Source organism: Apodemus sylvaticus, chromosome 15, assembly GCF_947179515.1.
Source record: "Apodemus sylvaticus chromosome 15, mApoSyl1.1, whole genome shotgun sequence".
NCBI classification, from domain to species: domain Eukaryota; kingdom Metazoa; phylum Chordata; class Mammalia; order Rodentia; family Muridae; genus Apodemus; species Apodemus sylvaticus.
The window spans coordinates 85637591-85664395 of NC_067486.1; the positions used below are offsets into that span (position 1 = coordinate 85637591).

Genomic DNA, 26805 nt, shown 5'->3' on the forward strand with positions numbered 1-26805 from the left:
GGAAACAGGCAGGAAGATCAATGGAATAGAATTGAAGACCAGAAAAGAACCCATACACCTATAGTAACTTGATATTTGACAAAGGAGCTAAAAACATCCAGTGGAAAAAAGACAGCATTTTTCACAAATGGTGCTGGATCAACTGGAGGTCTGCATGCAGAAAAATGTACATAGACCCATTCTTATTTCCTTGTACAAAGCTCAAGTCCAAGTGGATCAAGGATCTACACATAAAACCAGACACACTGAAGCTTATAGAGGAGAAAGTGGGGACAAATCTTGAACACATGGGCACAGGGGAAAAGTTCTTGAACAGAACATCAATGGCTTATGTTCTAAGATCAAGAATCAACAAATGGGACCTTATAAAACTGCAAAGCTTCTATAAGGCAAAGGACACAATCAATAGGACAAAACGGTAACCAAAAAATTGGGAAAAGATCTTTACCAGTCCTACATCTGATAGAGGGCTAATATCCAATGTATATAGAGAACTCAAGAAGTTAGATTCCAGAGAGTCAAATAACCCTATTAAAAAATGGGGTACAGAGCTAAACAAAGAATTCTCAACTGAGGAAACTCGAATGGCTCTAAAGAACCTAAAGAAATGTTCAGCATCCTTAGTTATCAGGAAAATGCAAATCAAAACAACACTGAGATTTTATCTACCTCATACTGGTCAGAATGGCTAAAATGAAAAACTCAGGGGACAGCAGATGCTGGAGAGGATGTGGGGAAAGAGGAACATTTCTCCATTGCTGGTGGTATTACAAGCTGGTACAACCACTCTGGAAATCAGTTTGGCAATTCCTCAGAAAATTAGACAGTACTTCCTGAGGACCCAGCTATAGGCTTCTGGGCATATACACAGAACATGCTCCAACTTATAAGGACACATGGTCCACTATGCTCATAGCAGCCTTATTTATAATAGCCAGAAGCTGGAAAGAACCCAGATGTCCTTCAGCAGAAGAGTGGATACAGAAATTGTGGTGCATACACACACACACACACACACACACACACACACACACACACACACACACACACACACACACAATGGAGTACAATTCAGCTGTTAAAAACAATGAATTCATGAAATTCTTAGGCAAATGGATGGAACTAGAAAGTGTCCTCCTGAGAGAGGTAATCCAGTCACAAAAGAACGCACATGGTATGCACTCACTGATAAGTGGATGTTAGCCCAAAATCTCAAAATAAAAACATTACAATTCACAAACCACAGGAAGCTCAAGACGAAGGAGGACTGAAGTGGAGGTTGCTTTGGTTCCTCTGAGAAAGGGAACAAAATATTCACAGGAGCAAGAAAGGAGACAAAGTGTGGAACAGAGACTGAAGGAAAGGCCACACAGAGGCTGTCCAACTGGGAATTTATCCTATAAACAGTCACCAGACCCCGACACTACAACAAGAAGCATATACCAAAAGGAGCATGCCATGGTTGTCCCAGGAGGGGCCCTGTCAGAGCCTTAAAAATACAGAGGCAGATGTTAGCAGCCAACCATTGGACTGGGAGTGAGGCCCCCAATGGAGTAGCTCGAGGCCGTCTGGAGGAGCTGAAGGGGTTTACAGTCCCATGGGAAGAACAACGATGTCGGCCACCCAGACGCCCCAGGACTCCAGGGACTAAACCATCAATCAAGGGGTACACATGGTTCAGCCAAAAATGTGGCAGAGGAAGGCCTTGTTGGGCATAAGTGGGAGGAGTGGTCCTTGGCCAGGTGAAGGCTCAATAGATGCCCCGACAAAGGAAAATCGAAGTGGGGGAGGTGGGAGTGGGTCGGGTGGAGGGGCATATACTTGGAGGCAGGGGGTGGGAGGAGGAGTTGGGAGTTTTAGGGAAGGAGGGAAAGTGGGAAAGGCTTTAGCATTTACAATGTAAATGAAGGTTATATGCAATAAAAGAAAAACATGAAAGAAAGAAAGAGAGAGAGAGAGAGAGAAGGAAGGAAGGAAGGAAGGAAGGAAGGAAGGAAGGAAGGAAGGAAGGAAGGAAGGAAGGAAGGAAGGAAGGACCTCCTGCTGGGACTGGATCCTGGCAATTTGCTTTTAAATAATAGAAAATAATCATTTTCAAATAATAAATAGGTTCCTAATAAACCTATTTTGAGGCTTTGTGGCTAATTTATAGCAAATTTTTTCTTCAAACTTATTTATTCTCCAGCTGTTGGATATGCAACCCAGGGCCTTGGTAGGTCAGAGTTTTACCACTGAGCTACATCCTAGCTTTCAAGGTCATGTTTCAGAGGAAAGTTAAGAGAAGAGTTAGTTCAGGGAGCTACCAAGGGCCCACAGAGGAACACAGGAAGCGGGCGTACCTGCTTCCAGGCACTCTCTGTCATCTTCATTTTCATGGTGAATTTGCAGCTCTGAAGCATGGAACGAACATCTTCCGTTGGCTCGGACAGTTGCCTGTCGACGGAATCTTCATCCTCATCCACATGCATGCTGTGATCTCCTGAAGGAGCCGTCAGCCTCTCCTCGATTTTACTGAGAAAGAAGCAGCTACACACACACAAAAAAAAACAAACAAAAAAACAATAAGAAATAAGCTGCAGTGCCAGCCATGAAAGCTTCCTGATGTCTCAGAGGAGGCTTCAGCAACAAACCACAGACCTGGACAGGTATTACGGTTTCACTTGTCTTAGAGTATAAATATACCCAGAAGGATTAGATCTCTACCCAGTTAATAAATACACTCTGGAAAGATTACCAAGTATAGTTCAACAGACTTTTCTAGATTTTATTCAGTGCCTCCAGTTCCCTAAAATAAAGCATTTAAATTTAAATGTTTCTCTTTAAATGTGTAGCACACAATGCCTTAGCTCAAAAGCCATTTATGTCATTGTATCTCCAATTTAAGGTCCTATTCCCAGAGATAAAAATGAAAAGTAATAAGGACATTATAAACAATCACTGATGAGTCTGGACATGGTGATACCTATCTGTAATCTCAAATGCAGAAAGGGAGGCAGGAGAATCAGCTCAAGTCTTAGGCCAGCCTGGTATACAGTAAGACCTCAGTCACTGTGTCACACCATGAGATTCTGCCTGAAAAAAAGGAAACACTAAACATTTTTGAAATATATATGTCCCAAGTTTGATTTCCTTGCACATGTAGCCTGTATCTTTTCAATTATTCTCCATCCCTGGGGATATTGTTAAACACTCAGAGATAATTATTTTTCAATATGTAGCCTTGGCTGGTCTTGAACTTGGTATGTAGACTAGGCTGGAACCAAATTTACAAAGATCTTATTGCTTCTGCCTCCTTAGTGTTGGGATTATATGTATAAGCTACTGTGTATATAAATTACAATTTATGTACAATTTCATACAAATACATATAAATGAAAGATTATATATAAATTTACATATATATTATAGTCATAATTTACAACTATGATTTTGTTTAACTGATATATTTTACATCACTATCAGTAGCACTAGCAAAGAGGTGTAACATACAAAGTCTTCCCCTAATCAATCAAATAACTTCAAGTTGTTCATCTAGGGTCTAACTTTTTTCCTTTTCTTCTTCTTTCTTCTCCTCCTCCTTCCTGTCATTTCTAGGGAGATGAGGGCCTTGTTATATTATTCAAACTGGTCTCAAATTTGTAGCCTCAAGTAATCTTTCCATTTCTGCTTAAATAACTGAGAGTACAGGTATTTACCATGAAAACATTTTCTTAGAGACATTATAGTCAGATAAACTAGTGTGCCTCTTACCTACGTACACTTTCCTTCTTTTTTGGAAACCAAGACACCAGCCTTTCCCACAATGGACCTGCTTCCATTCTTGTGACACTACTTAGCACTCCTGGCCACAAGCAGCTCATCCTGCCCCTCTTCCCCAAAAGCTACTTTTGTTTCTAATCTTCTACTGCTTTAAATCACATTTAAAACAATTATAGATAAGCAAAAAGTGTTACAAAATGGGCACTTGATCACAGATCGAATAGGGAGGACCATGTGCACATGAGATGGTCTTCTCAGGTAAAGAGAAATTAATCCAATTTCATGTATCTGAGGGGACAGACATGTAGGAGTTTTACTGTCCTGGGGAGCACAGGGCCTGAAAGAGAACGGCCTTTACCAAAAGTAATTTTTGACTTCAGGATGGCACCATGAGCATCTTGCAGCCTACCTCTGTGTTGTCTAGAAACTGTGAACAATGAAAACTAAAATTCCTGAGAATGGAAAACAATTAAAAGCTGCAGGCTGCATGTGCAGGGAGTTAAACCTAGGGAGAAAGTTTTGACACTAGACTTTCTTGCTTTTTCTTATTTTGTTCTTTTTTCTTTGCCATAGGAGTAACTGGTACCATGGGGCAATGTGGGGGTGCTAGGGCCTGTGATGTTGCCCAGAGGACCCCTGGAAGGGACTCAGGCACATGAAGATTGAAAGGGCTCCTGGTGGGGTATGGCCACAGGAAGATCTGTAAGAGCTGTGCACACAACTCCATACATAAGCATACAGGTGAAGGACGGACTCAGAAACATGTCTGGAGGGCTGAACCACGAACAAGGTAGAGCCTCCTTGTTCTCTAATCCAGTGCCAAACATCATACAAAAGCCAGAGTGTACACAAGAGACTATTCATAAATCTAAGAAACAATCCAAAATTGATAACGATAATAATAATAAAAAAGAATGAGGAAAGTAAAAGGACTGTCAGTGGAAAAGAGTCAGACAGGAGTCAGAATAATCATTTTAAACATGATCTAAGACATCTGGAAAACACACATAATTGGGCTGGAGAGGTAACTCTGTAGTTGAGAGCACACACTACTCTCCAAGGGCACTTAGCTCAGTTGTCTGCATCGGGTCAGACAGCTCACAACTGGTTTAGAATCTCAGGTCTTTAGGCCTGGCACCACATACCTTCAACTCTACCACTTGGCAGACAAGAGGTCTGCGGTTTCTTTTCATTGATAAAAGAAGCATCTCATCAGGAAGTAATAATAGCTATCAATGTGATGGCTAATATCAATTTGACAGGATCTAGAATCACATAGGAAACAAGCCTTAGGCACTCCTATGAGGGATTATTTAGACTAGGTTACCCCTTGGGCATGCCTGTGAGGAATTATTTAGACTAGGTTACCCCTGGGCATGCCTGTGAGGAATTATTTAGACTAGGTTACCCCTGGGCATGCCTGTGAGGAATTATTTAGACTAGGTTACCCCTGGGCATGCCTGTGAGGAATTATTTAGACTAGGTTACCCCTGGGCATGCCTGTGAGGAATTATTTAGATTAGGTTACCCCTGGGCATGCCTGTGAGGGACTATTGACTCGGGACCTAAATAAAAAGGAGAAAAGTCATCTTATAATCAGCACATAATCATTCTCTACCTTCTGCTTCAAATTCTTATCACGTGTAGCCCAAGTGAAGAACTAAGTACATCCTTAACTGTGAGTAGAAATAAACTCATCCTCCTTAAATTGTGTTCTCAGGTTATTTCATAAGACTAGCAGGAAAATTTAAAACCAAGGAGAAAAATAGACAATTTCACAATCGATAAAGTCTGACAATCCCTACTTCAGCAGCTGAGTGAGACAAAAAGTAACAATTTTGTCTATATCTATGATAGTTTGAGATTATGAAACAAGCAAGAGATGAGGATCAAGTCCCAGCAATGCCTCACTCGGAGACTGAGTGAAAACGCGGCATTTGCCACCTCCCTGAACTCGAGGTATTTTCTATTTTCACTTTTAGAATGTTTGCACCTTCAATAACTGGCTTAATCCCTAAACAAAGTTTGAAGTTGCAAGGAATTAATAGCAGACATTCTATGCACATTTCCAAAGTATATTGAAAAATATAAATAAAGAATACAAAAAAAAGTAGAGAGGGGATGTCTGTGCCTCACCACAGATGTAAACTGACAGCCATGGGTCAAGGGTCAAAACAACAACAAGTAATTTTTCAGCTGTCCTCCAGATGAGATCAGCAGACAAGACCTTGAGAGAGGGTGAGTGTCGCAGCGCGCTGGGCATGCGCACACCTCAAACTGTTCCCACGGTAGTTTCTTACTGGTCTCGGGGAAGGAGAGCACAGGAGCAAGCAGCACAAGGGCCAGAGGACACTCATAAGGTAGGACCGCTCACCAGGTCTCACCATGAGGGAACAACAACCATAACTGGAGGAACAACTCACACTGTCAGCAAAACAGGGCTCAAGACTGTTGAATTAAGAAGACCAAAGTAATAAAACAAAGTGTAGCCCATAATTCTGGACTAGATCTGCTCCTACAAGGACATCTGTAGTGGGAAGCACTACAGTCTCTACAGTGCGTCAAAGGACACTGATAGGACAGCTGAAAACTGCAACTGGACAGCAGGTTCAAGACAGGAACAGTTAAATTCATCAGTGTGTTTGTGTAAAAGAAAGGAATAGATATATAAAAAAATAAGAGCACACGAGGAATGCTAATCATGTGCAGATCATTTAGAAAGTAAGTATATGCAAGGGAGAAACAGAAAGAATAAGGTTTATGTGCTTATGTAGTAAAAGGTCAACAGTGTTCAAACAAAATGATGGAACCTGGTAAAAAGGTACACATGAGAGTTCTATATTTCTTGCAATTTCCCCACAAAGAAGAACATTTTCCAAAATAAAAAATAAAATGAAAAAAATTGGTAATAGATGAAAACAGAACATGACACTGGGGTTGGAGTCCCTGAGTATTGCTGGCTATGGATAGTTCACAAATAATTGACAACCTCTGATTCCATGGCCCCTTTCCTGAGTAATGGGTGAGTATCATCCTCTAGACAATACAGGGTAAGGTCTGGACAGGGCCTGCCCTTATCAGAAGAGAAGGGGAGGGGCACTCAGAGAGCTGTAATCAGCATGCAAAGTAAATAAATACATTAAAAGAAAAAACAGGAACATGAAAGCAGAACCGGGAACTAAACACAACTATATAAGGGAACTAGGCAGCAAAAGACCAACTGTTAAAAGCACTGACTGCTCTTCCAGAGGTCCTGAGTTCAATTCCCAGAAAACATATGGTGGCTAATAACCACCTGTAGTGGGATCCAATGCCCTCTTCTGGTATCTAAACACTGCAACAGTACACTCACATATATAGAGTAAATAATTCTTTAAAAAAAAAATAGGAACACAAGTTTTAAAAATAGAACAATGAAGAATCACCACACAGCAGTCTTCTTCCATGTCCACTGTAAAAGAGGAGGAGATGCAGGGCTGTCCCCCATCACAACAGTGCTTACAACCATAGCTAGTAAACATCAGGCTTAGAAGAAATGTGAAGGAGGCACTGCAGCCATGAGGATTTGTTAGAACAGCTTATATAGGTGATCAGTATGACAGAGGTAGGCTAGGCATATTTTCATAAGCCTGGTCTCAAAGAATCTGCATGCTGGCAGTTCTGGAAAAGAATCCTGATTTGGCTCAATAAGACCATATTACCGATTTGTGATGATGTCATCCCAGATGTTCATTGGGTCTGTCACAACATCTGGGTATCTGCTGGTCCAGGTTTTTAGAAGTCTCCTTAGGGGACCCAAAGAGGATAAGTCACCTAAAAATAATTTTAGAGACTGATCATATCTATGGTTGAATGACAAGAAGAACTTACAGAATAGAGCCAGCATTAGTAAATAGAGACCTAATTCAAATTTCTTATTTTTTAAGAATGAAAAATATAACAAGTAAAAAAAAAAAAAACCCTAGCAAATTAAAATCAAACAACAAACACAAATCCCAGACACCTTTATCGTTCATTCAGAGGAATACATGTCAGTATACAAAATGTAATATAAACACCATCACTTCAAGATTTTATACATATATATATGAAAATAAACATAAATATTTTTACATTCACCACAGGTCTGTAGTCTTTCATTTGCAATTTAAAAACTTAAAAAGCACTGCAAACTAAGTGCTTTCACAGGGTTATGATGCATTTTCTTGAGGGTCAACTATGATCTGAACTGGAAGAAGGTGACTCTGTCTTTATTATCAGTGTGGACACTGACAACTCACAGTGGGCGCTCATCACTGTGTCTAATTCTCAAATATGTGTCAGCCTGGGATCATGCAGGGCACATTTCATATAAAATAATCTATAATCCTCATGATTTTGAAATCTCACACTGCTAATGTTCTCTCTTTCTATGGCTAGGAAGCAGTAGTTAGGAATACCAGCTCAGCTCAGCTCAGATGTCCCTGGATTTGAATCTTTAACTTAACTTGCGCCTTCTTATACAACTTTACATCTTATAAAACTGTTACACCATTTTAAAACAGGTTACAAAACTAAGTAAAGAGTTCTTAAAAGATAAGACACAAATGGTTGCGAAACAAAAGAAATGCTCAACACCCTCAGTCATCAGAGAACTGCAAATTAAAACTACTCTAAGATTCCATCTTACTCCTGTCAGAATGGCCAAAATCAATAAAACAATGACAGTTCATGCTCGCTAGGATGTGGAGTAAGGAAAAAACGAATCCTTTGATGATGGGAATGGGAAGCTGCAGTTACCATGGAAATGAGTGATAGACCTTCAGGAAGCTGGGACTACATCTACCCCAAGACCCAGCCATACCACTCACAGGCATACTCCTAAAGGACGCTACTTATTTTCATTAGGAGTCCTTTTATTCTTTAATGTAGTATTTAGCTTTCCCCTAGGCCCATGGCCTATCTAGTCTCAAGTATATGGCCACCAAGCAATGTCAGACATGGCTTTCATCTCACGGAGAAGGCGGTTACTCCTACAAAGTTTGTGCCACTATTGTATGATTATCTCTCACAAATAGGTCACTGTGGTAGGTTTGCAGTGTGTTTGTAGTTGGGTTGGTAGCTGCCTTTCTTTTCTGCACAGTACTTTCCAATACTAAGAACACAAGTATTTGGGGTGAAGCAAAGCTCTAGGTACCAGCCTGACTTCTCCCCATTTAATGAGATACATAAGTGTTGTCTTCATCTGTTTATAGAAAGCAACCAATGGCCCTGGCCGTAACCTGAGATGTTTGGGGATTTCCAGGGGGCCCCTTTGGTCAATGACTCACTTGTACGTAACCCATTCCTAGCACTGGAGGCTTCACTTGGTGCCAAAAGACGTATAGTTGGGGCACTCTCTCCCTGTTATTTGATAAGTCCATTTAGATTTCTTTCATATTGTTTTAAGAACCTTTTACGTATTGGTTTACATATTAACCTCAGTTAGCACTCGGTGTTAGTTTCCTCCTTACTCCCCTCTGAACTTCCCCTCTCCGCCTGACTTCCCAATCCAGTCTAAGTGCCTCCAACTCCCATCTACCCATAACTATATGTTCTATTTTTTCCACTTAGGGCAATCCTTCCCTCCCCCAGTTCCTCTATGATTTTACAACTGTAGCCTACCTATCAAAGAATTAACATCTAACATACAGATATAAGCTATATGTAATTGACAAGTGCTTGCAAAGGAAAAAAAAAATTAGTTATTGCCAATGGAATCTTACTAGGTCTATCAACCACCCTTGAGGAGAAGCTTCAGGCCCAGTAGTACAGGGCCAAGGCAGACTTGACTTGATGGTATTTTTGTAGACGTTTTGGTTCATATTGCTTTGTTTGGGTATTTTATGTCTTATGAGTGTGTATTTTTCTTCTTTTAAAATTCTGTTTTACTTTTTGTTGTTGCATATTTCTTTTATAAATAGAGAAAAAGAAAGCATACTGTTGGGTGAGTGGGGACGCCAAGGATCTGGGAGAACTTGGATTGAAAGTGTGATCAGTATATTTTGTATGAAAATTTAAAAAAAGATATTATAGGAAAAGAAAAGACTAATAACTTGCTAGTTGTAGAAATAGCTGAAAAATACTTTTATAAATTTAAAAAAGAAACAATGACCAAGCCATGAAAAACATTTGATAATTTTTAACTATGCAAAAGAAAATTATAACAGATTTAGAATAAAGACATTTCACTTTAAGAAAAATGTTCTCTTTGACAAGGAATCAGAATAAAACCTAAATGATCTACTATTTTCTAAACCATTTAGCCACTCCAAACTATCTCTTCAGATTCACCACTCCATCCTATTCTAAACAGTAAGGCCTCTATGATGGCAGTAATCTTCTGCGAGGGCTCTACAGCCTTCCTCTTACACAGTGCACTTGGGCTCCTCTGGGAGGAGCCTACAGGTTCATCCCTGGAATCACTGAGCATTTCAAGTTGTCAGAATTTTGTTTGGCTTGTTTGCAGTACCCAGAACAGTGGTGCTGGACTGTCTTAAATACTTAGCCTAGGTGATGTCAAAAGGTGCATTTTTACAACATATCTAAGGCACTTTTCACCTTACACATTATGTTTGGCTTCACTAAGCAAAAATTAAGGCACCAAAAAGCCCCTCCACAATTAGAAAGGAAAAAAAATAAGAAGTTAAAAACTTACCATGTTTACGTATAAAACTGAGGAACTCCTCAATTTCTGCTAAAGTCTGTACAGACTGTAATTTGGCGAGTCTACTTCTATATAAGAGGACATCAATACTAGAATAATTCTAGAAAAAAAAAGAAGTCAGACTTGTTATAAAGGCAATTTACTACTTAAAACTGAATATAGTTTTAAAAAGCGTGACATAGCCACTACACTATAAATGTAAGCATCATTCAGTGTATTTCAGAGTACTTAACAATTATACCTTGGAAACAATTATTAAATGAATTAAATTTAAAAATTTAGAGTTTCAATTACATTTTGGTTTAACTATATCAATAAAATCAGTGTAATCTGGCTATCATGGTCCTTGGTTCTGTCACACAGAAGCCAGGTTTTTTTTTTAATGTGTCTTTGTGTGTGTGAGTAAGTATGGATATGCCACAGTGGCCCCAGTGAAATCTGTAAAACAAAATTTTACAGACTGAGGCAAGAAATGTCTCCTGAGACTTTGCAGAACACCCTGTTCAGAAGCTGAAAATCTCACTTGGCATTTTCCTAAACTCTCCTCCTTCTTAGTAGCCAGGACCAAGAAAAAACCAAGCTAATTAAGATGGGCCCGTAGTTCTCAAGAAGCAGTTTGCTCTGGACTCCCTCCTTTTCTCTCTTCACGGGGATTCCTATGGCCTGGCTGATATCCCTTCTTTGAAGTTGACTCACTGATTGCAAGCTCCCTTTTAAGAATTGCAACCTGTTGCCTCATAGTCATTTACATAATTACAACCTTCCAACCACATGCAGGTTTATATGGCTGTGCATATGTGGATGAGGGTGACTGTAGCACTCTGGTACTGAAAGCATTGATTAAGTCAGGAAGTTTTGTTTTATAAGGTAGAAGCTAAATGTTAGATAAAGATTTCTCACAAAAACTTATTAAGACCCAGGGGGTATAAGAAACTTCAAACTCTTTGAAGGTTTACTGTAAACTTTAAGTGACTTTATATTCTAATTAGGAAATTTGATGGCATCAGTAAATTGATCCTCTGTATCTGTTACATGAGAAACATTGTACCTGATTGATTTTGCATTTCCTTGTACCAAATGGCTATGATAATTGTGCCTACTTTACTGGATACATCCTTTGAAATGGTAATACCAACTCTTCGTGTATAAAAATCCTTGCTTCAGAACTCCTAAACACATTCAGATTCAAACCGCCTCTCTGCGTGTGTGGTTGTTTCTGTCTGTCATCTTGCTGAACCTGTGCCTTTTTCTGAGATCCACAAGTTCCTCTCGGATCTGAATTCCCTGGGCTGGGATCGTCTGTGACATGGATGCATGCCAGGGTACAAGTATCAGAGGACAACCTTTGGTGTCAGTCCTTTCCCTGCTCTCTGGTTGGCTGCTGTACGTACCAGGTTAGGGGGACTGTCCCAGTTTGCTCCTTATTATGACATGAATATGCCACACCCAAAAACAACTTGGGGGAGAGAAGGATTTACCTGGCTTACAGGTTACAGTTTTACTACCAAAGGAAGCCAAGGAATTCAAAGCAGGAACTTAGAGGCAGGAACTGAGGCAGAGACCATAGAAGAATAAATACTGCTTAGTGGTTGCTCCCCACAGTATATTCAGCTTTCTCTCTTTTTCTTTTTTCTTTTAACGATTCCTTTTATATTTTTTATGTGCATCTGTGTTTTGCTTGCATGTATGTCTGTGTGAAGGTGCACATCCCCTGTGACTGAAGTTATGGACAGTTGTGAGCTGCTAGTGCTGGGGATTGAATCCCCCTGGTTCAGCTTGCTTTCTTAGACAGCTGGGGACCACATGCCCAGGCTGGTGCCAGCTGGTAGGCTAGGCCTTCCCACATTTGGCTTAATCACCAATTAAGAAAATGCCCCGGGCTGGAGAGATGGCTCAGCGGTTAAGAGCGCTGACTGCTCTTCTGAAGGTTCTGAGTTCAAATCCCAGCAACCACATGGTGGCTCACAACCATCTGTAATGAGATCTGACATCCTCTTACTTACATAAAATAAATAAATCTTTTAAAAAAATGCCCCATAGATATGTCCAAGACCAATCTGATGGGGGAAATACCTCATCTGAGTTCCCTCTAAGCAGCACATGAGTGAGCTTTTAGTGATGCCCCCAGCACCCTGCAGTTACAGATACTGCATCATTGTCTAGTTTTATATGGCTCCTTGGAATCTGATCTTCTCCATGTTAACAAGTACGTTCTCCACTAAGCCATCTCTCCAGCCCCAAAACCAAGTATCTCTAGTCACTTTACTAATTTACTTTAAAATGATAAAAAAAGAAAACAATAAATGCCTATGTTTCTAAAGCTAATGTTGGTAGACAGTGATTCAGAAAGAAACAGTCCAACTCACAACTGTGAAAAAAGAAGAAAGGGCAGAAAATGAACAGGGCATGCGATCTGATTTCCCAGTCATATTCTGCAGGGTCAAACCTTACATGACCTTTTTTTTTTTTTTAAATTTACTTAATTTATGTGAGTACATTGTAGCTGTCTTCAGACACACCAGAAGATGGCAGCAGATTACAGATGGTTGTGAGCCACCTACAGATGGTTTTGAGCCACCACGTGGTTGCTGGGAATTGAACTCAGGACCTCTGGTAGAGCAGTCAGTGCTCTTAACCACTGAGCCATCCCTCCAGCCCCCCTTACATGATTTTTAACTAGTTCTTGCAGAGTAAATGGAACACATTTTAAAACAAGTATTAACCTCCCTGGTGTGACCACCTGAAGAATATTTTATGTTGTCTCTAATACTACTGAGAAGTCATATTACATTGGGACTACCCAGAGACTTTGAATCACACTATGCATTTGTTTATAAATCAAGCAAATTTCTATACAACTATTCCATAGAAAATTCTACATTGCACAGTGTGAGAAAAAGTAAACTAAAGAAATAAGAAAAAGTAGGATATTTACAACAGTGGAGGGAAAAAGATTGAGACAAAGGATGAAGAAACACTATTAGAAGAATCCAAAGAAAGAACAGGTACTAAGTGAGAGTACATGGAAGGTTCTGCTTGGTGGTGGTGGTGGTGGTGGTGGTAGTGGTGGTGGTGGTGGTGGTGGTGGTGGTGGTGGTAGTGGTGGTGGTGGTGGTGGTAGGGTGTGAGTGTGTGTGTGTGTGTGTGTGTGTGTGTGTATGAGAGAGGGGGGGAAGAGAGGAGGGAATGTGTATGTATGTGTGTGGGGGGACACAAAGATTATTTAAAGTAATCTAAAGGAAGACACTTAAAACTATTATAAAAACAGTACATATCATATAGATCTATCTGCCTTACTTGCATGAAAATCCGAATGCCATTTTTAATGTAGTATGTGGCTCTGTCAATATCATCCTGCAAGATGTAGAGAAGACTCAGCTCCTGACTGTACTGCAGCTCCAGGACCGTCTGCTGCAGCTCCTTGTGCATGGCTTCATCCACAAACGTGAGCAGAGACTGGTTGCCTTCTCCTTGAAGCAGGAGCTTCAGTTTGCTGCGGATCACATATGGCAGATGCGTCTCCTGCAGAACCACAGCAGTCAACTCCTGACTTAGAAAGCCAATCTGGGTTTGGAATATTGTTACAGCTCATATACTTTATCAGGCTGGAGGGAGGTTTGGAGCAATAAACTTTTATTGAAACAGGAGAAGAGTCATGCAGAAGTAAAAACTTTCATACAAGCAAATATGCATAAATTCATATAAATTCATATATATATTCACACATACATATTCATACACCTCCAGGCAAACCAGTAAGGCCCAGCTACATACTTATCTCAAAATTACATACTTACACACACACACACTCTTACATCTGTGTGTGAAGCAGAAGAACAAGTGGCAGCGCAGAAAGGGTTCACCCATTCGGATGGAGCAGAAAGGGTTCACCCATTCGGATGGAGCAGAAAGGGTTCACCCATTCGGATGAAGCAGAAAGGGTTCACCCATTCGGATGAAGCAGAAAGGGTTCACCCATTCAGATGGAGCAGAAAGGGTTCACCCATTCGGATGAAGCAGAAAGGGTTCACCCATTCAGATGGAGCAGAAAGGGTTCACCCACTTGGATGGAAAAGGAGCTTCAGTCTTTATTGTAATGAGAAATAAAAAGCTCCTACCCTTTTATTGCTACATGAATTAAACCCAAGTCTGTAAGAAGAAAGCTTGTCCTCTTTTACGACTAACCCTGCCTTCCTGTTAAGAAAAGACCTGTTCCGTCCAGGGTAAGGGGAAGCCCATGCGTTTTTGAGACTGAGTCACTCAAGTTTTATATAGATAAACCTAGTCAATTTTTTATCTTCTGCCTTTGCACCTACAATAAATTGTTAGTTCCCTTTGATTAATTGTTTACAACCTCTTGGAATGTGTTCTACGTTGTAAATGCCTGTTTTCAATCTCAGAAGCAATTAACTCATGTCTAAGACTAAGGTTAGTGTTAGGCAGACTTCTCATTGCAGTTTTAGTATCAGAGAAGACTTAATAGCAGTCCTAGTATAAAGGGCTTAATAATTACTAGTATTATTTTAGGAATTCTTATAGACACATCATTAAGAAATCATCTACCTGTCTATATAGCATCACTCTAAGACAGAACATCTTCGTTGTTCTGCAGAAATCTGCTCAAAAGGGTAGGGTAGTACCTAGTGATTGTTCTGTATATTTAATAATAACAGGAAAAGAATATGAATAGCGGGACTCTTTCCTCAAATGTAATCCCTTTCGCCTCTCCTAGAGCAGCATATTCATTCTGCCTTTACAGTTCATGGTAGAACCAGCTGAGGAAGATCACCTGCTAGTTTTCTTCAGCTTCTCCTAGATGACTCCTAGAAAATGTGGATTATTTATTAATTACAAAAAACATAGGCTGCTCTATAGAAGAATGGGATCTACTTGAAGTAGAAAGACTCTGCATACTGCACACAAATTGAGGATTACAGCACAGGAAAGAAGCAGCATGGGTGCAGAAGGAGCTGTAATAGTCTCCTCTGGTGGCCACAAAGCACCTTCTTAGTGGCACAAGCAGCAACAGGAAAGGTTCTTCCATGTGATCATAGAGGTAAACACCTGCTGTAAAACACATCCCACTTGTTTTGAGATGGCTAAACAGTGATGTGAAACTTAACACCATGGAGTTTGACCATTGACATGCTTCAAACTACTATCTCAATCCTGGGAAAGTTTACTTTTATTAGTTGGGAAACACATGACCATTTAAAACATTCACTTCAGTTACTAAAAAATAAATTTACACACCTGGTAAAATGGTTCACTCCATATTTTACTTAGGTCGAGAGAGTTCTCACTGCTTATACTGACTGTAGAACAGTACTCAAGTCCTTTCCATTCAGAGAGGTTGTTGTAACAGTCAAGGGATGCCAGCTCCCAAAATTCCCTCTCCGCTTCTGTGGGCTCACCATCTGCCCACTCCAGTTTATTTAAAGCCTGCAAGGGGAAAAAAAGGATTATTTTATGGAGTGCAAATAACATAGATGCAAATATATGTTATGGCAAAATGAGAGAAATGGAATTAATATTCAAAATAATAGTGAATGGAAGAAACAAACAAACAAACAAAGGGTCTGGAGAGATGGCTCAGTGGTTAAGAGCACTGACTCTGCCAGAGATATTGAGTTCAATTCGCAGCAACCATATGGTGGCTCATGACCATCTGTAATGGGAACAGATACTCTCTTCTGGTGTGTGTCTGGAGATAGCAATGGTGTACTCATGTACATAAAATAAATAATTCTGCAAAACAAAACAAAAACAAAAGGACCCTGACAATAACAAATGAGGCTGGGCATGGTGGCACACACTTTTAATTCTAGAACTCGTGAGGTAGAGGCAAGCAGATTTCTGTGAGTTCTAGGACAGCCAAGATTAAAATGTTAGACCTCTGTAATTAGTTAAAAACAAAACAAAACAAAAGAAAAAACAAGCCAAACAATGAGAAAAAAGTCATCTCACTGAGAAACTTACGAGGAAAGCCAATCAAATGATGCAAAATTTGCATTAAGGCTATGCATTATTTATTACTTAAGAAGCTCTATTTATTACTTAACAAGTTATTTGGAAAAGTAAAGCTAAGGAGATTTATAGACTACTGTAAGTTTCAAAGTTCAGATCACTCACTTAATATAGTCTTACCGGCTACAGATCCTAAAGCTTGACACCTACCATCTTTGTCAACTTGTAGTGAAATAAAACATACGAAGCCAACTTATAGTCAAAATCAAGGTCTATTTTACTTTATCTTATTTTTTTCTAAGACAAAGAAAACAAACTAAAACTGAAATTGTAAAAATAATAGCAATTCTAGAAATACTTGGAACTTATGAAATGCTTTGTCTTTTTGCAATGTTGTCTTAACAAGAGCAAGATACAATAACAATTGTGTCACAAGTGGTTATTATAAAAACACTAAAGGTAACAGTTTCCTTTACATGTTCAGAGCCAAGGTGGCTAAGTAACAGATTTGCCAGAGATTGATTTACCTCATTATACAATTTAGCAGCTTGAGAATAATCACTTCTGGCTTCTGCTAATAGTGCGTTCTGAGTGTCCTGCTTTGTTCCTAACTCACTGCTAAAAATGCCACGGAGGACATCATATTCCCCAATTGATCGATAGAGTCTGAAAAAAAAAAGTTCAGATCACAAAATAAAGTATTTACACAATATTCATTAATGTTTAATGAAGATTTCACACAGATGGCATACAAGCAGTATTATGTTGGGAATATAAAATTTAATGATTCTGAAATTTCCTTTAAGTTTTACTTCTTTAACTAACCCCAAAGCCCAAGTTGTTTTAATGTGCATTTGAAAACAAAATCTAGAAAGCTAAGTGGTGAGTAACTAATTTAAGACCAGTCTACATTACACTAAGAGACTGTCTAAAAACTAAACCTATAAGTATGAAAAGCTCATAATGTATACAACGCAGGTGGTCTGTCTGGAATTTCTCTCTAGCCCCAAGGAAAAGCCAGAAGCAAGTAATAACTCTCACCCTGTTAATGGATTAGTTTATATTCTAGGGACTATACTTTAGACACTTATAAAATTTCCCTGATAGCTTTAATACTTTTAGAGCCCTCACTCATCTTTTTATATTAATAAAAATCTGGCTTGCTCAGCATAGGGGTGCATGTCTGTAATCAACACCAGAAGGGCAAGGCCTGGAGAATGTGTTCTAGGTAAACCTGGGCTACACAGTGAACTTACAAACAAGATGCTATCACTATGAAATTCTCAAGTTAGTGTTATTAAAGTTTGTTTCCTTCTTCTTGCAAGTTTCTTTTCAAATCCAAATCTATATACCACCTAGTCCTGACTAATGTTACCAGACCAGACATCCAAGAACTTCTTCCTACCTCCTTCGCCTGTTTACTGTTTTACATTTTGATACTGAATCGCTTTTATTAGTCAAACAAGCTTTGCTTGGGAAAGTTGGTAAGTGCCTGTAATCTCATTTCTCAGGGGGTTGAGGAAGGAGGGCTTCCTATAACCCTAGCTTAGGGTTATAGAGTGAGCTCAAGGCCAATCTGAACAACTTATCAAGACCTTGTCTCCATAGGAGTGGGGATGGGTGTGGAGGGAAGAGGTGGAATTGCTCAGGATTTAATGTAGTAGAAAAGTGTTTGTCTTGCTTCTTTATAAGGTCTTGAGTTTTTTACCAAGTACCAAGAGAAGGGAGAAAGATCTATGAACAGCAAGATGTAGAGAACCTGTATGAATCATGAGCCTATTAAATCTAAACTAGGTCAAATTGAATATACATGTCCAGATACTAGAGGTCAAAAGTCAGAGGCAGGAGTCGGTACATGGGTGCTAAACTGCTGCAGTTCATAGCCAGAACTTGAAATCAGAAAGAGATATTATGTACAAGCAAAGAAAGAAATACCCATACTACCCTGATACTCAGGTACCTAGATGTTTATTACCTTGATCAGCCAGGCAGTGGTGGTGCATGCCTTTAAACCCAGCACTTGGAAGGCAGAGAGGTGGATTTCTGAGTGTGAGGCCAGCCTGCTCTACAGAATGAGTCCAAAGACAGCCAGGGCTATACAGAGAAACCCTGTCTGTGTAAAAACAAACAAACAAACAAATAAACAAAGAACATCATCAAAATGATGACCATAATACAAGAAAAGACTAGAGACTAAATGATTTAATAAAGTTAGAAACAAATGTGTCAAGTTTAAGTTTGTAAAGTTATATATTGTATATCTATCAACATACACATCAATCCATCTCCTCCTCCCTACCTCTCTGCCCGCCTGCCTCCCTGCATGTTAATGGGGATGGAGGTGGAACACAGCATACCAGGTTCTTCAATGGAGATAAATCCTCTTTCTCTGCCTTGTGACTCATACTTCAAAACAGGGTATAGCTTCAACTGGCCTTGAACTAACAGAGATCTTCCTGCCTCAGCCTCCTACATGCTAGGCTTACATGTATGCCTCATAACTGCCATTTCTCTCTCTCTCTCTCTCTCTCTCTCTCTCTCTCTCTCTCTCTCTCTCTCTGTGTGTGTGTGTGTGTGTGTGTGTGTGTGTCACAAGGTAACGATCATACATCTGAAGCTGTGGGAGGCATAAAAAGGCTCCTAAGAGAAAGTCTTCTCTGGCTTATCTTGGCCATTCTCTTCTTAGCCCTTAATGTTCTGGTTAATTAGGTTTATAAGTATATACATTTTCTATAAGACTGATTTTTTTCAGTATCAGGGATTGAACTGAAAGGATAACATAAACTCCATTTGTCTCCATTCAAGTATCAGGCCTGATTTCAAAATAAGGCCGTAAGGCACCAGCTCCAGGAACAGACCCTAAGTCCCAGAAAGTAGGCAATAGGACACCAGCTCCAGAGACAGAACATAAAATCCAGAGCAAGATCATAAAATCCCCCTCTCAAAGAACAGCCCGGGGCTAACCACAACAATGGGGAAATATCTCATGGTGGAATGTGCACTGGGTAACTCTACTTCATTACATGGATGAGTGTTAATGGTATAGGAATGCAGACCACTGACCACCTGAGTTTCCCCAGTTCCCTATAAGGCCTGTGAAACTTTGTCTGAGGTTGCCATTTTGGAGGATGGTTGACCCCCAAATGCTAGCTGTTTCTGCAGAATAAATGCTCTTTATCTTTTCATAATGAGTCTGAGATCTTCCTTCAGCGATATTTGGACCTTTACAGAACCTATGGACTTACACATCCCAACCACTAAGCCACAACATTGAGACCCTTAGTTTTTAGTCTATGACTAACGTCTAATCTGTTTCACTTCTTCTGTATCTGGCATAGTGATTTACACTATGTGACTTCACAGTGTACATTAAACACTGACTGATAATAATGGTGATTTACACTATGTGACTTCACAGTGTACATTAAACACTGACTGATAATAATGGTGAGTTACACTGTGACTTCACAGTGTACATTAAACACTGACTGATAATAATGGTGATTTACACTGTGACTTCACAGTGCACATTAAACACTGACTGATAATAATGGTGATTTACACTGTGACTTCACAGTGCACATTAAACACTGACTGATAATAATGGTGAGTTACACTGTGACTTCACAGTGTGCATTAAACACTGACTGATAATAATGGTGATTTACACTATGTGACTTCACAGTGTACATTAAACACTGACTGATAATAATGGTGATTTACACTGTGACTTCACAGTGTACATTAAACACTGACTGATAATAATGGTGAGTTACACTGTGACTTCACAGTGTGCATTAAACACTGACTAATAATAATGGTGATTTACACTATGTGACTTCACAGTGTACATTAAACACTGACTGATAATAATGGTGAGTTACACTGTGACTTCACAGTGTACATTAAACACTGACTGATAATAATGGTGAGTTACACTGTGACTTCACAGTGTACATTAAACACTGACTAATAATAATGGTGAGTTACACTGTGACTTCACAGTGTACATTAAACACTGACTGATAATAATGGTGATTTACACTGTGACTTCACAGTGTACATTAAACACTGACTGATAATAATGGTGATTTACACTGTGACTTCACAGTGTACATTAAACACTGACTGATAATAATGGTGATTTACACTGTGACTTCACAGTGTACATTAAACACTGACTGATAATAATGGTGAGTTACACTGTGACTTCACAGTGTACATTAAACACTGACTGATAATGGTGAGTTACACTGTGACTTCATAGTGTACATTAAACACTGACTGATAATAATGGTCAGTTACACTGTGACTTCACAGTGTACATTAAACACTGACTGATAATAATGGAAAGGTAAGCAAGCTGATCTTTTCACTTAGAGCCTAAAGACCTGAAAGCTGCCCAACTGTTTTAAAATTTTTATTTTACTTATTGTGTGTGTGTAGTGGGGAAGGTGGTGGTGGTAAGCATGTGGAGATCAGAGGACAACTAACTCTCAGGAATTGGCTCTCTCTGTCAAAAGTGGGATCTGGAGATTGAACTGCAGTCATCAGGTTTGTGTATCAGGCGCCTTTACTCCCTGAGCCATCTTGCAGGCCCTGTGAATTCTGACTTAACATCCTTCTCAGGATTAGGCTGGCCTTTCAGATGCTAAAACAAAGGAAAAGAGAATCAGACATGTACAACAGTATACCACAAAGCATAATTTGTATTTCTAATATTATTTGTAAGACAAAGTAATAAAAATACCAGAAGCCATTAGAAACTATGCATCACAGGGTTATTCAGTGTTTCTTCTTTAAGGAAAATATTTCTTATCATGGCCATTCTTGACACATGGACTAAAGTAATCTCAGCCTGAAATGTTTTTATTAGCTCATAAAAAGTTTTTTTATATGTGTGTGCACCTGTGTGTCTGTCTGCCTGTTGGCAGGAAGAGTACCGGATACCCTGGAGCTGGAGTTATGGGTGGCTGTGATCTGTCCAACATGGGTACTAGGAACACAAACTTGAATCTTCTCTGAAAGCAAATTCTTCTAACCACGGAGTCATCTCTCCAGCCTCTTTACCAGCTCATTTCTTCATAAAATAAAGGTGAAATTTTACTGTGCTGCTTGAGTTCCTATTCATCCAAGAATGGCCCACCCCAGACTTACTTAGCAAGTTCCATCCACCGGAGAACATCAGGAGGCAAGCAAGTCTTGCCCCGGACTCGTTTGGTGGGTGGTTCCTTGGGCACCAGGTGGAGTAGGGCCTCTTCCAGAAGACGGATGCCTCCAGGCTGCTGCAGACTGGCCAGGCATCCCACTCGAACTGCGGCTGGGTCAAGTGTCAGCAAGTCTGGGTTTTGGCAACTTATTTCCTATAAAACCACATATAGCTTCAGCATATAGGATTTGGATGACATCATCACAGATGATTATTTTTTTTATTAAACACAAGAAAAACAACTTTGACTTGTAGTAGTAGCAGGCAGGGATATCACAAAAGTATCTATGCTATACTATTAGCAAAATTCTTAGCAACATTCAATTTCTGCAAAGGGAAAACATAACCCTTTACTGTTATATTTCTAATCCAAACATTAATTTACATCAAGAAAAACACTGACAAAATATTAAAATTAAAGATGCAGAGGTTTTGCTGGGCAGTGGTGGTGCATGCCTCTAATCCCAGCACTTGGGAGGCAGAGGCAGGTAGATTTCTGAGTTCAAGGCCAGCCTGGTCAAGAGAGTGATTTCCAGGACAGCCAGGGCTACCCAGAAACACCGTCTTGAAAAACAAACAACAACAAAAGGATGAAGAGTTTTCAACCACATAGACTCTCCTTCATATATCTAAGCAACTGCAAGTTAAAGGAATATTTATACACTTAGCTTTAGTTGTTAAGAAAAGCAGCTAAAGAACAGATTTTATATTTATTTACCAAAAAGTGGGTACACTGACTTGCCTATAAGTCTTTGCAAACACCATTCCTATCAAGAGGCTAACTTACTTAATGATATGTGAAAAGACGATTTCATGAGTTATTGCAATGACCGATAAACATCAAAACAATAAAAAATAGCATCAACTCATTATCCAGAAGAATGTTCACTGTGATAGTACTCCAAACAGGCTGGTGTTCAAATGTGCATCTCTGCACGTATGCTGGACATACGTAGCACCCTAAGAACTTGCTTTCAAGTTCCCCTCGATGTTGTAACACATATACCAGCCACTGTCCATGTGGCTGCCAAGACTGAAGACCGACACTGAAGGCTATAAATTCTCCAAAGCCATCAAATAAAAATGTTTGTCATCCTTAGAAAGGGCTAATAGTACAAAAATAAACTCAAGTAAAATTATATTTCAGTCAATAAATTTCTATACTTAAGGCATAAAAAACAGTCATATGTTGGTGATAACCAACAACTGTTTAATAGAACTTAGGGGTCACTTGGCAGGAGGAAAATCATGCCTGGTATTGGAAACTTCCCATGCTAGTGAGGTCATAGCTATTAGAAAAAAAAAGATCTACTATTGGCACTTTGCTATTCAAGCATAATTCCTTACTATATTCTAAATCTTATTCTTATAGCCACAGGTAAGTATAGCTCCCACCCCTCATGAAAGAAACTTTTCTATACAGAAAATAGATACTGTCACAGTAACCACAACTGGATATAATTCTGAGGTCAATGAGGGTGGGGAAATCCAGTACCAATTGAAACATATGTATCACAAATCATACATGGTTCAGGAACATTCCTGAAGAAGGGGCATAAAGATCAGATAGCCCAAATACCGGGAAGTCTGCTGTGAAATAGTCTCTTCTAGAAATGGCTGCATAAAGATTATATAACATCAATATCAACACACACACTAATGCGGAATGGGTTAAAGTTAATGAGCTCCCACTGCTAGTCAAAGAATTATAGACTGCTGGGAGAGGGAAAGGTACGAGAGTTAGCCCCTTCCAGAGATGATCTTCTTTATGTGATGCAATGTGGTCAGTCCTTAAACCATATAAACACAAATAATAAAAACAGACTTAGCAGATTGTACTGATACATTTATGCATACGAATGCATAAACTATATATGTAATTTGGCAATAATAATCAAAGCAAAAGAGGCTTTTAATTTCCAATTGGATCTGTGGGGGGAGGTATGGGACAGGCTGTGGAGCAGAAAGGGAAAGGGGAAATGACATAATTCAGTTTTATTTAAAATTATTATTGTATTTTATCAAAAACAATAAAAATGGAAAGAAGTAAGATTGATTCTTATTTTACAGTATGTATCTGTGTGAGTGTAAGTCACATCTCTTAGAGCTGTGGTTACAGGCAGTTGTGAATCACCTAATGTACATGCAGGGAACTAAACCAGGTCCTCTGGAAGAGCAGGGAGCAGTGGTAACTACGGAGCCAACCCTTTATCTCCTAAAATCACTTTAAAGATTTAAAAATTTATATTCATTTATATTTATTGTGTATGTATGTATGTATGTATGTATGTATGTATCTATCTATCTATCTATCTATCTATCTATCTATATATATATATATATATATATATATATATAAATGGGCAAATGTATAACATGTAAGTTCATGTAGAGATTAGACGACAACTTGTGGGCGTCAATGCTCTCCTCCATCCCGTGGATCCCGGGGATCAAAGTCACATGGTCAGGTTTGGAGTTAGTGACTTTACTCACTGAGTGGTCACGCTATCTCAGGAGACATTCAGTAAACGATGACAGTCTGCCAGGTGTAGTTAAGCAATGACTGAAAGCATACTTAAGCTGAGTTCTCTGCTGCAACTGAGTCTCCTTAGAGAAAACTTCTTTATCTGTAATGACTGCTATACCTGACCTAATCAAGAGGCTACTTACATAACCTGCCTGGCTACTGCCCTATATAATTTTAATACTTCCATATCACTCAAGAACAGCATGATGCCAATTTATTCTTTGTTTTCTGTTTGTCAGTGACACTTGTGAAGAATGAACATTTGGGGTGGCATGGATTTTTGTCTCCTCGTGGCTGTGGCCACTTAGAACAAAGCTAGACATATTCTCAATTACCACCTCAAGGCAGGAAAGAGCTTTCTAAAATAATACAGAAGGAAAAACAACTAAAGAAAACAGAGGGTTGGGGCTGCAGGAAATGATGTTGTTAAATTCTGAGCCATGAAAACCGGAAGACTTGTGTTCGTTCAGATGACTAGGCCCTGTGTAAACTACAGACTCTAGAGTTTCAGCACCGGGAGGCAGAGAGGATCGGGGAGCTTGCTTGCCAACCAATCTTGCTAAGTCAGTGCACTCCAGGTTCAGTAGGAAACATAGTAAGGCGCACATTTGGGAGAGGTACACATGCAGGCAAACATTCATGTATTTATATATACATACGCATAGTTTAATCAAAACTCTAAAGAGAGTTAATTAGTGTCATATACAAGGGTAGGTTTAGGGAGCAAAAATAATAAAAACCAAATAAATTACACATGCCACTTAGAAGAGATAACCTAAATAATACGTTTACTGTTAAATACCTTGTTTCTCAAGTTTCAGTTTGGGAAACAAAGTGATGGCATTAGGCGTGTGGCGTCAGAACAGAGCAGTAGTGACTAAAAAGAAGAGTATGCAGGCCTTTACCTGGATGCAGGAGACAAAGGGCGGAAAGAACAGGAAACTTGTATTAAGGAAGCGATTGAAGTCTTGGAGCAAATTTTCAGTGATGACATTCTTTTCAGATGTTGTCTTAAATTTATTCATTTCTTTCAAAATCCCAGAAAACAAGCTGCTGAAGAGTTGTTTTGCAATTATTGGGTCTTTCTGTGAAAAATAAAAAATAAACATAAATCACACTTGAAGTAAAGGTGTGATAATTCACTGGCACTATTTTAGAACTTTACTTTAAATACTAACCATGAAAAACACATCCATTATATGTCTAAATTCAGTTTACAAAGTTTTAACAGCCTACTAGACAAGGAGAGGAGCACCGGGAATTTAGTCAAATACTGTTGGCGTGCTGTGAATTATGATGAGAACATCATCACACAACTGGCCTTCAGAGTTGAAGCTAGTGTCTCACGCTCTGATCAGACTAACCACGGGCCGTGTCGTGTGTGCGGCCAGGCTGGCAAAGGCCTTGGAACAATGACTTACACAGAGCTCCATGGCACAGGAGCACTATCCTTGATGCAGATATGTAACGTCTGCACTGTGAACATCAAGAACACTTCCTAGCTATGTATTCTTATGTAGTGAAGAATAAAACTGAAGAAGTACTCTACTTTATAAACGCAACATCAAAGTCACACAAACATTACTTGTCTTTTAAGTAAAAAGTCTTTAAACACTTAAAATATTATTATACAAAATTTTAGAAAATACTTCAAGGGCTGGTCTTTTTCCAGCCTTTGTGGTATTTCATCTACTATCTACTGCTTTACAACCTGTTACTTTCATTCAGTAAGTTTTTAGCAGTTTGTTAGCTGGCTACTGATTCCTGAGACCTATGGAGAAATCCCTTCATTTGTCAGAGAATTCTAAATATTCATGTCTGTTAATTACCTACAATGGTGACTGAAGTAAAAATGTCCTCATCTGGATATGGTTGAGTACACCTTTAATCCTGGCTCTCAGCAGGCAGAGGTAGGCAGATCTCTGTGAATTTGAGGCTAGTCTGGTTTACATAGTGACTTCCAGGACTATGAAGAGAAACTATGTCTCCAAAAATTTATATAAAATTAATTAATCAATCCAATTGAAACAAAAGCCAAAAAAAAAAAAAAATCCATGAGCATCAGGCAGTGCTGCCTGTTGGTCCTGTGACAGACACTATACATGTTCCCCTTTGCTGTTTCTTACAGGCATGGTTCCCAGTCAGAGAGAGACAGAGACAGAGACAGAGACAGAGACAGAGACAGAGACAGAGACAGAGAGAGAGAGAGAGAGAGTCAGAGAGTCAGAGAGAGAGAGAGAGAGAGAAGACAGAAGACAGATCAGTGTAGCTTCTTCTGGCTTACCCAATACTGTACCCTAGCAGTTAAAGCGATAGCTGGCATATACAATAGGGAGTTCATAAACAAACATATGTTAAATAAAGTACTAGAACTAGAAGTGGATAATTTAAAGGACCGGAACACCTCTCCTCAAAGAAAAGAAAAAATGCAGTCTTGCTTCTTTAAAAGAATATGCACGGTTTGTTTTGGTGTTTTTTTGTTTTGTTTTTTTTCGAGACAGGGTTTCTCTGTGTAGCCCTGGCTGTCCTGGAACTCACTCTGTAGACCAGACTGGCCTTGAACTCAGAAATCTGCCTGCCTCTGCCTCCCAGAGTGCTGGGATCACAGGCGTGTGCCATCACTGCCCAGTGCATTTTGTTTTCTTAGCACAAATAGGT

General features: G+C 39.4%; 1 protein-coding gene across 4 annotated transcripts in view; it reads right to left on the reverse strand.

Annotated features, from left to right (window-relative positions):
- The window catches only part of Prkdc (protein kinase, DNA-activated, catalytic subunit), a 210698-nt gene that overhangs the window by 41626 nt on the left and 142267 nt on the right, over window positions 1–26805 (reverse strand). For all 4 annotated transcript variants that reach the window (XM_052158779.1, XM_052158780.1, XM_052158781.1 and 1 more), the window contains exons 62-69: window positions 25053–25232; window positions 21569–21774; window positions 16939–17077; window positions 15698–15886; window positions 13742–13966; window positions 10436–10544; window positions 7461–7572; window positions 2340–2526 (exon numbers count right to left, since the gene is read on the reverse strand). In XM_052158779.1, coding sequence (XP_052014739.1) covers window positions 2340–2526; window positions 7461–7572; window positions 10436–10544; window positions 13742–13966; window positions 15698–15886; window positions 16939–17077; window positions 21569–21774; window positions 25053–25232 — 1347 coding nt within the window. The remainder of the gene's footprint in view (window positions 1–2339; window positions 2527–7460; window positions 7573–10435; window positions 10545–13741; window positions 13967–15697; window positions 15887–16938; window positions 17078–21568; window positions 21775–25052; window positions 25233–26805) is intronic.